A 10,801-nucleotide genomic window follows, 5' to 3' on the forward strand; every position below is an offset into this window, starting at 1 on the left:
TTAATTCTCAATCATTGCAGTTTACAGCCTCACAATGCGGCGAGTACACACTGTATTTCTCACAGCCAGACTCAGTGCTTCTCGTTTTGTGTGAGAAATGTAAATCTAATCGCTTTTAATTCTTCATGACACGTTCTGTCCTTCACTGTGAAGACACTGTCATTTATAGGCCTAGCGTTTGTAACAATATAGATTGAAAATGCCTTCCATATTTCGTTCTTTAAGTAACGTTAATAGAACGTAAGGTCTTTAATAATATCGCATTAAAACATTATTTATTCATCTGGACATGACAGACCAGCGCAAGTCCATTTGTCCGTCGTAACAGAACGAGCACAAGAGCTCTGAGTACGTCAGGAATAGAGCGTGGCATCAGTTTACTGTCGGGGTTTTGTCCAGTGTATATCACTGACTATAATGGACGCTCTATTGTCTGTGTCCAGTCTAGACACAGTGTTATGAAACAGCAGAGCTCGACCGCATGTTCTCAGTGTACCACGACCTCAAGCTTCACCTGACAGACTCCTGTGCGTGAACAACAAGGTTCATCAGACTCAGTGAAATCTTGGTTATAGACGGTTGGATATTGAAATCCATGGCTTAGTGTGGATGTCAAAACCAAAATGGCATATCACTTAACAATTAGTTAATAGTCATGCGCCTCAACAAGTAAAGTCATGACATAATGATACATTTGCAAATCATTAGCTAATGATTAATTAAAGCAGACAATTCGAAGTTGAAGTGCATGACTTCAACCCATTAACGCATTCATTTACACTATTAGTTAATAAAATATGTTATTAAGGAATTAATACATTATGACATTTAATTAATAACAATTCATATATTACTTATTAATCATTTAGAATCTTTATTAGTTACTGATACAGTAATCATTAATTAATGGTTTAGTTCTTCATGAGTCATACATTAACACATGATTATCTGTGCATTAGTTAAGAATGAATTAATGCAGATTAGTGCACCCGTATTGTAGAGTGTTACCAATGTTTTTTTTTTTATATATGTTTCAGAATGTTCAGAGAACTTTCAAAAGTAACGTTCCCATAATGTTTGAAGAATGATACAATGGAATGTTCCCTTAACATTCAGATAAAAAACGGAACATGCAGGGAACATTCAGAAACAATGTTTTCGTAACATAATAGGAACATTAAAAAACAAACAAATGTCTAGATGTAAGCTATTAATAGTGGAGTCATGTTAATTATCACAGTTTGATAATCACTGATAAAAAGGTCCTATAATGAACCCCAGCAGGATCCACAGTACTTCATTTAATATTTTTATTGAAGGGAATGAAGGATCCTATTATAGTTCAGTCTTGTCTTCAGGTGTTTGGGCCTCTTTCTGCTTCTGTTAGAAAGAAGACACTCAGTGTGTTCATACAGTGTTGATAACATCAGTGATTTCCATCTGATGAAGTGCTTCAGCCTCACCTGCAGTTCTCCGGCCAGGAAAGAGTCGCAGAAGATCTGCACGCGCTCAGTGGTGATTTCATCAGACGGCATGAGCCATTTCTCGTCCAAGGCGCCGTCATAAATGCCGATCCGTGGCAGGTCACGTGACTCCAGGCCGAAGTATTCCAGCACGCGGGCGTTTGATTTCTCGCTTCCGTTGACCAGCACAAACAACATCTGCATTTCACAAAAACATTCAACAATCTGCACTAAAATCATCACAGACAGTGATCACGTCCTCTAGCTCATGTCGTTTCAAGTCTCGAACCTGTTTTAAAAATATAAATATATATATATATTTTTTTTTAAATAGGCCTACTGCTGTTTTTTACTCAGCTATAGCCTATTAACTTAGCATGTTTCAAGTTTTATGTTCAGTATCTGTTTAGTATTCCTATGCCCTAATTATCTTGTTATTACAGTAGTCAACATTTGAAGTGGATCAAAAAGTTCATCAAAGTTGTCCTAAGATAAGAACGGGTATTGTTCAAAATTCATGTATAACTTTGATGAAAGGTTTCCACTTCAAATGTTGACTAGTATATTTTGCAAAGTGAACAATCTGTCGCTTTAAACAAAAAGTTTTCCCTCAAATCAGTCTCATACACTTGCCACTATTTCTGAAAGTTCTGGAAGAGCCCTGGAATGATCTGGCATGAATATTAGGAGAATAGGGTCAGGTGGGTGGAGCGCTTGTGTAATCAGTTCAGAAGCTCTTAATCCCATTAGAGAGTAAAACAGTGCGACTTTACCCCATAATCCCCTTAAATAACACTTTCTCCATCGGTTCAACGCGGGAAAATCGCTCGTTTATTACCTTGCCAGTGTATTTTGGCGCGAGATCGCTGAAGCGCTCCTGAAGCGGGTCTGAGTCCGCGCGCCCTCTGTCGGCCAACAGCAGCACGTGCGTCTTCACCTTAGACTGGAACAGACCCACGGCAGACTGACACACACACACACACACACACACACACACACACACACACACACACACGCACACACACACACACACACACACAAACGCGAAATCATACTGTGATTCTGATTCCTGTGAAACACTCAATTATGACATATATTCATTCGACGATTTCTCCATGCAGCGACAGCTATTATATATCTCGAAGAGATATTATATGGAATGCCGAACCTGCATGACATAATAATAAATAAATAAATACATACATAAATAAATAAATATACAAAGAAATGTATAAAAATAAATGAGTATTTATACTTTTATTTCTTTGTTTTTGTACAATTGTATTTTTCTACTTTTATTTATTCTCACATTTATTTATGCATATATGTATTTATTATTATTATGTCTATATTAGATCATTGCAGTTATTTTTTCTGATCCGCACTGAAAAAAGGGACATAAATCACGAACAGATGCATTTGCACAGACTGCTGAATGCTATATCAGAAATAACGATATGAAGTGATAATACATAATGTAAATTATATGAAAAACTGTCACAACATCACTCATATCATTATTTATTGTGTTCATTTAATTAAAAACAGTGTGGAAAATATGCTTTGAATAATTCAACAGATTTGTAGACCTATTGTATTTTATCATTTTACAGATTCCTTTACTGTATCAAGATATTGCCCAGCCCTAGGTCTACTAGTTATTGCACAATTATTTTAATTATATAACATAATTATATATAATCAGATTAACACAACAAAGCTAGAAGAGACGAAACAGGAAGTTGAGTGTTTGTGTGTTCAGTACCGCTTGATTATACTCTGTGACGTAACGAACGTTATTCATGGTCATAAAGCGAACGAGTCCATCAGCATCAACTTTCTTGGCCTCTGACAGATTCAGGTGCTCCTGATGAAGATCAGCCTGTAACACACACACACACACACACACACACACACACACACACACACACACACACACACACACGCACACACACACACACACACACACACACACACGCACACACACACACACACGCACACACGTCAAGACATATTCGAACATCATATAGGCTAGGCTACACGTATCTATTTGTATCAAATAAATGTTGTGTAGGAGTTGTCTGAGGTTGTAGGAGTTTTCCAGCATAACAGTGAACGTTAACGTTATTTTTTATTTTTTTTTAAATGTAACTACTTGTTTCAGAACGTTCAGAGAACATTCAAAAGTAACATTTCCATAATGTTTGAAGAATGATACAATGTTCATTGTATCATTCTTCAAACATTATGGAAATGTTACTTTTTTTTTTTTAGATGAACTGAAACTTTAACAACGTTCCATGAACTATGTATAAATAATGTTTTTGTGCTAATGATTTGAGGACATTATTAAAGTCCAGATAACTTTCAATGAACATTTTATTAACGTTACTGGAAGAACTTATTTATTTTTTATTTTGCTGGGTACAAAAACATGACAAGTAAAATTTACACACACACAAAAACGTACTCGGTTACTAACGTAACCTCGGTTCTCTCTAGAAGAGGGAACGAGTATTGCGTAAGTAGCTTACGCATCGGGAAAGTCTTCTTTCTTCGAGATCTGAAGCCAAAAAATTATCCTTAATTTTGTATTCATTGTCAACGCAGTGCAGCAGCCGACAGACCTAGGCAGGCTGTATAAGCGTGCTCATTGGCTGCTCGGCTGCAACTGCTTAAGCCTATCGGTGAGCGCTCTGAACGCGGCAACCAATGAGGGCGCTTCGCGCCCTCCACACCCTTCTAACCGTCAGAATGGGCGTGGCCAGCGTGTATATATTCAGCGCTCACAGGCTAAAATTCTGGTTTTCGCAGTCTGAAGCGCAAAAGCTCGTGGCGCGACACGGCAGGTTACGCAATACTCGTTCCCTCTTCTAGAGAGAACCGAGGTTACGTTAGTAACCGAGTACGTTCTCTTACGAGAGGTTCTCTCGTATTGCGTAAGTAGCTTACGCATCGGGAACCCTTTGTCAACGCCGTGTGCGCCGAGCATCCAGCCCATGAATCCCAGGGGAACCGGGGAAAACACTCTGCTGGGAAATGTGGCCGGTCGGAGAGACGGGCCAGCGTAGTACATGCACTTCATGCAGCATATGAAATAGAGCGGCGCGGCCGGTCTATAAACATAGCAGTACAAACAGTAGGGCCGGCGGAGCGAGCCCATACAGTACATAAGCACTCATAAGGGTAGGAGAAAACGACATAGTCGGTCTCACATGAAGAGAAAAATTCCCGTGCGGCAGAAAATAATGCGGGCGGCCAGCAGCGCGGGCCAGCACCGATAACAGCGCGTAACAGGAAATAGGAAACAGAACGGATCAGCCGGTCTGAGTCAAACACTTCACCCTGAGTAGTTACCAGAATAGCGCCAGCATATGAACGTAGTCTGCACACGGGAGCTGGGCAGAGCATACATGTCACTTATACCGACAATATTTTTGCCTGTAGGGCAGGAACTTCCAGGTTATAAAACCTCACGAATGTAGACGGGGAGGCCCAGCCCGCCGCCATACAAATGTCGTGGATAGAAATTCCGCTGGACCAGGCCCACGACGAGGCCATGCCTCTAGTGGAATGGGCTCTGATGCCCAGAGGGCACTGCAGGTGTTTGGAGGCATAAGCTGCTGCTATCGCGTCCACTATCCACCTGGACAAGCTCTGCTTCGAGGCGGCAAGACCTTTGGTGCGTCCGCCGAAGGAAACAAAGAGCTGCTCTGAACGCCTGAAAGCGGCGGAGCGCGTGATGTAAACTCTCAGCGCCCGGACAGGGCATAGGAGGTTATCACTGTCCCCACTATCGGATGCTGGCAGAACCGAGAGGGAAATAACTTGTGCCCTAAACGGGGTTCCAATCGCTTTGGGGATGTAACCGTGCCTCGGTCTGAGAATGACTTTCGAGTCATTCGGCCCGAACTCGAGACATGCAGGGCTAACAGATAGCGCGTGCAAATCACCCACTCGTTTGACTGAAGACAGAGCTATCAGAAAAACGGTTTTAAGCGACAGATACTTTAGATCCGCGGATTCAAGCGGTTCAAAGGGAAAAGCCTTTAGGGCCGCCAGGACCAAGGACAGATCCCACGAGGGAACCGAGGGGGGCCGCGGGGGATTCATCCGTCTAGCTCCTCTGAGGAAGCGGATAATGAGCTCATTCCTTCCCATTGCCCGGCCGAGCGTCGTCTCAGCGAACGCTGTAATAGCGGCCACATATACTTTGAGCGTGGAAGGGGATCTGCCCTTTTCCAACAGCTCTTGCAAGAAGGAGAGCACCCACGGGACCCCGCATGCGCGCGGATCCAGGTTTTGAGTAGCGCACCATTTAGGAAACACCGACCATTTAGACGCGTAGAGCCGTCTCGTGGAGGGGGCTCTCGACTGCGTGATCGTGTTCACGACTCCTTCTGACAGGTCAACGGGTATCCGTTGATCACCCATGCATGCAGCGACCAGCGCTCTGGATGGGGATGCCAGATCGATCCAGCGGCTTGGGAGAGGAGATCCTTTCTCACCGGGATCGGCCACGGGGGTGAGTGCGACAGCCTCACTAGCTCTGGGTACCAAGTTTGGTTTTCCCATCGCGGGGCTATAAGCAGCACTGAGTGGTGCGTTTCTCTGATCCTCGAAATGACCTGTGGCAACAGGGAGATCGGAGGAAAAGCATACAGCGGGAGGCTGGGCCATGTCTGGGACAGCGCGTCCTCGCTCTTCGAATAAAACTTCGGGCATTGAGCATTGTCTTTCGACGCAAAGAGGTCGATTTCCGCTCTGCCGAATAGGCGCCAGAGAAACTGGACTGTCTGGGGGTGCAGAGACCATTCTCCCGGGGGAATGTTGTCCCTGGACAGTCTGTCTGGACCGACATTCAGGTGGCCCGGCACGTGCGCGGCTCTCAGCGAGCGCAGCGAGCGGTAAGCCCACACGAGGAGGCGTTCTGTCAGCCTGCACAGGTTCCTGGATCTGACACCGCCCTGTCGGTTCACATAGGATACCACGGACATGTTGTCCGAGCGGACTAGCACATGGTGATCCCGTATGAATGGGAGGAAGCGCCTGAGCGCGTTCTCAACCGCTATCATCTCCAAACAGTTTATGTGGAGGCATTTTTCCCGGTCTGACCATAGGCCAAAAGCCGGTTTGCCCTCGAACAGAGCGCCCCAGCCTGAGGTGGAAGCGTCCGTCGAGATAATTTTGCGGTGTGAGATAGCTCCCATTGTCACTCCCCGCTGGTACCAGTCGGCCGCTAACCAGGGCTTCAGAGCTGAAACGCAGCTCTGAGTCACTCTGATGCGAATACCGCCGGAAGCCCATGCTCTGTAAGGCACTCGGGCATTCAGCCAGCATTGTAGCGGGCGCATTCGTAAAAGACCCAGCCGAAGCACTGCTGCGGCTGAGGCCATACAACCCAGTAGCCTCTGAAATGTTTTGAGAGGTACGGTGCTGCCCGGCCGGAGGGACGCGGCCAGGCGTCGAATGCAGCGCGCGCGCTGTGTCAACAGGCGGGCCGTGTACTGATATACCTGACCGTCGAAGGCGAATCTCAAGAATGGCCTGTGACGGGGTATTATCAGGATCTGAAAAGCACACGTCTTTTAGATCAAGAGATATAAACCAGTCCCTCGAGCGAATTTGCGCGAGAATTTGTCTGGTTGTGAGCATTTTGAACGGTCTTCTCATAAGAGCCTCGTTCAAACGTCTCAGATCCAAAATTGGTCTGAGAGCTCCGTCCTTCTTGGGAACGAGGAAATAACGGCTGTAAAAGCCCGACTCGTTCATGGAAGGGGAAACCGGTTCCATAGCCCTTTTGCACAGAAGTGTAGCTATTTCTGCTCGAAGTAGATGTGCTACTTCCCCATTCACTCTGGTCTCGATACGCGCTTGAAAGCGCGGAGGGCGGCGAGCGAACTGCAGAGTATAGCCCTGTTTTACTGTGCTTAGCACCCGTTCTGATGCGCCTGGAATAGTTTCCCACGCTTTTGCGTGTGCAGCCAGGGGCAGAATGGCCTCCGGGCTCCGATCGCCGCGCATCGCGGGATCGAGAGCTCGAAACGGAGGGGCGGGCGCGGCGCGCGCGCTCTTGGTGCTTAGATACGGCAGATCGCACGCAGCGATAGCTGGCCGTTTTACACACAGTGTCCCGGTGGCTTTAGACGGGGAACATAAAGTGTGAAGCGCAAATGTTCGTTAGTATGTGTGAGCGCTCGAGGGCGGGCACAGGAGTTACATTCAGGGGCGGGCGCGGCGCGCGCGCTCTTGGTGGTTAGATACGGCGGATCGCACGTAGCGATAGCTGGCCGTCTTACACACAGTGTCCCCGTGGCTTTGGACGGGGAACATACGGTGTGAGGCGCGAAAATGTAGTTCGTATGTGTGAGCGCTCGAGGGCGGGCACAGGACTCACATTTAAAACATGACCGGTCGTGCGAGGCCGTGTGACAGAGCGGGCAGTGAGTAGGTGTGGGCACGGAGAAGTGGACACGTGACCTACTTTTAACACTAAAGCGGCTTTTGCCTGCTTCATGAGAGTGGGCTCTGTGAGAGACACGGGATGTATAGTGCTTGTGTACAGGGGTGAGCACAGAACGTGGGCACATTCCCTGTACTAGAAACACATACGGCGTCAGCCGTGCAACCAGACATTATGCTCTTTTGACATTTTTCTGGGTTGCCGTGAGAACGGCGGATGCGCGCAGGCGAGCGGGTAGATACCGGCTCGTTGACTGCGGGGTAAACAGCTGCAGTAGCCGTGGCAACAAGGACTGACAGAGCGTTAAGCTTCGACGGTGGTCCAGCCGCAGGGCTGCGGGATTTAACCGTCTTTTCTTCTCTCGTGTTTAGACGCTCAAAAAATACTCGAGCACCCTGAGAAGGTGTGGTGCGAGGGGCGGGTTCGCTTTCTGTAAGTAAGAAAGACTGGCCGCGAGCTCGGAGAAGCAAGCAACATAAATTTTATTTTCCCCGAGAGCTGGGATCGAACGCGGGTCTCTCGCATGAAAGCGTATGATTCTGCCACTGAGCCACAGGGGAAACACATAGGCTTTCAGTTAGCGCGAGCATATAAAAAGCGACCTCATGTGTCGCGTCGGCGTTCGTTTGCAGGCGAGCGTGTGTTTAAAACAGGCTCGTTTACTGCAATAGTAATATTTCCAGTCGCCTGACCTTAAGAGGGGACTGAGAAATGTGTGAGGATTGGCGGTTGTCCAGCCGTAGCGAGACTAACACACTCTTCTCTTTTCGCCGGTGAGTGAGGCGCGCACGCTGAACGCTGCTCGTGACCGTCCGCTTTGTCATCCCTTGAACGGCGCAATCTGCGCGGCCCAACGAGGGAGAGAGCGGGCTTGTTTTCTGTATGTAAGAAAAACTGGCCACGAGCTCGGAGAAGCGAACAGCATAAACTTTAACTGCCGCGAGAGCGGGGACCGAACCCCGGTCTCTGGCTTGACAGTCTAGGATTCCGCCACTGAGCCAGAGGGGAGAATACATTAGTATATGTCTTGTGACGGCGTTTGATTGCAGGCGAGCGTGTATTTATAACAGGCTCGTATACTGCAATAGTAACAATTCCAGTCGCCTGAACTTAAGAGGGGACTGAGAAATGTGTGAGAATGGAGGTTATAGTCCAGGCCACGGCGGGACGAAAACACTCTGTTCCCCTTTCACCAGTGACGCGCGAGGACGGAGTAGCTTTCTTGTAACGTAAAGAGAGCTCAGACCGTCCGCTCCTGCCATCCCTTGTGAGCGGCGCAGTTTGCGCGGCTCGAACAGAGGGAGAGGAAACTCGCTCCGAGACCGTCCGCTCCTGCCATCCCTCGTGAGCGGCGTATTGCACGGCTCGAACAGAGGGAGAGGAAACTCGCTCCGAGACTGTCCGCTTCTGCCATCCCTCGTGAGCGGCTTAGTTTGCGCGGCTCGAACAGAGGGAGAGGAAACTCGCTCCGAGACCGTCCGCTTCTGCCATCCCTTGTGAGCGGCGTATTGCACGGCTCGAACAGAGGGAGAGTACGGGTATCTATCACATTGGCCTCATCTCCTGACGCGGCGGCGGCGCGGGCAGAGCCGGCGGTTGAGCGGCCGGGAGGGAGAGGGCGAGAGAGAGCTCGAGGGAGAGGTTCCGGCGAGCTCCTCAGTCACAACAGTCTCCGGTGGTCGCTGCGAGCGGCGCTTCTTATTGCGCGGCCCGGCAGGGACAGGCGGAGCGACAGCTTGGTCGAAAGCTTCAAGTCGAGCCCGCAGGGTCGACATTGAAAGCTCTTCGCACTCGGAGAGTGCGGTGGCGGCGTGCCCAGAGAGGTGGCGGTCTCCGTAGCTGAGCGGGGCGCGGCACGAGCCGCAAAAACGAGGCGTTTTTACAAAAACGCTTCGTGCTCTTTTAGAGTACACACAGAAACAGTAATAATGTAAAGGATATGTCGCCGGATAGCGTAGCAGGCACGGATGGCTGAAGGCGGCGAAGACGGCCGGCTTCCTCAGGCGCTGTCCTAAGCTTGCCGGTCGCTGGTTTCAACGGCGGCGGCTCTCAAGATCCAGCGATGCGAAGAGCGTCGCTGAAGACAAGAAAATCGGAATTTTAGCCTGTGAGCGCTGAATATATACACGCTGGCCACGCCCATTCTGACGGTTAGAAGGGTGTGGAGGGCGCGAAGCGCCCTCATTGGTTGCCGCGTTCAGAGCGCTCACCGATAGGCTTAAGCAGTTGCAGCCGAGCAGCCAATGAGCACGCTTATACAGCCTGCCTAGGTCTGTCGGCTGCTGCACTGCGTTGACAATGAATACAAAATTAAGGATAATTTTTTGGCTTCAGATCTCGAAGAAAGAAGACTTTCCCGATGCGTAAGCTACTTACGCAATACGAGAGAACCTCTCGTAAGAGAACTACACTTAACTCTAAACTCACATTATTTAACACCTTAAATCTAATAAATCTAATCTGTTCACGCCTTTGATTATATGCATTATTTCATATTTTATGATCATCTGTCGAGGAACTCCATGTTTTTCAGAAGCAGTCGTTTTGTTTCTAGTGAGAGACATTTTCTCAAGCGTTGATGTGTCTAATAATAAATTAAACCATTGGGTAATAAATATTTTTGTTCTATCCTTCCAGTTTAGTATTACTTTTTTTGCTAATATAGATGAGGTAAATATAAATGTTTTATTTCTTTGGGGGTGTTTCTGGAAGAACTTTGAGTGAGAGTTCTCTGTTAGCTGTGTTTACCTTCCTGAAGACGGAGATGGTGTCAGAGGCAATGCCGTATTTGGCCCAAACTTCCTGTTCACTGCACAGAGCGACAGAGAGAGCCTTCATCTGTTTAGCGGCGGCCAAAAACTCTTGGTATCCGCGA

The 10,801-nt window shown here is 47.7% G+C and overlaps 1 protein-coding gene across 1 annotated transcript in view; it reads right to left on the reverse strand.

Moving 5' to 3' along the window:
* Window positions 1-1,069: 1,069 nt before the first annotated feature.
* Window positions 1,070-10,801, reverse strand: part of erp27 (endoplasmic reticulum protein 27) — a 13,066-nt gene continuing 3,334 nt past the window's right edge. Inside the window, exons 3-7 of the mRNA XM_081381471.1 lie at window positions 10,675-10,801; window positions 3,229-3,345; window positions 2,302-2,427; window positions 1,464-1,661; window positions 1,070-1,380 (exon numbers count right to left, since the gene is read on the reverse strand). The exon at window positions 10,675-10,801 is cut by the window's right edge and continues 11 nt beyond it. Coding sequence (XP_081237597.1) covers window positions 1,336-1,380; window positions 1,464-1,661; window positions 2,302-2,427; window positions 3,229-3,345; window positions 10,675-10,801 — 613 coding nt within the window. The 3' untranslated portion in view covers window positions 1,070-1,335. The remainder of the gene's footprint in view (window positions 1,381-1,463; window positions 1,662-2,301; window positions 2,428-3,228; window positions 3,346-10,674) is intronic.

This window comes from Scardinius erythrophthalmus (genome assembly GCF_964197995.2).
Source record: "Scardinius erythrophthalmus genome assembly, chromosome: 12".
Taxonomy (NCBI): domain Eukaryota; kingdom Metazoa; phylum Chordata; class Actinopteri; order Cypriniformes; family Leuciscidae; genus Scardinius; species Scardinius erythrophthalmus.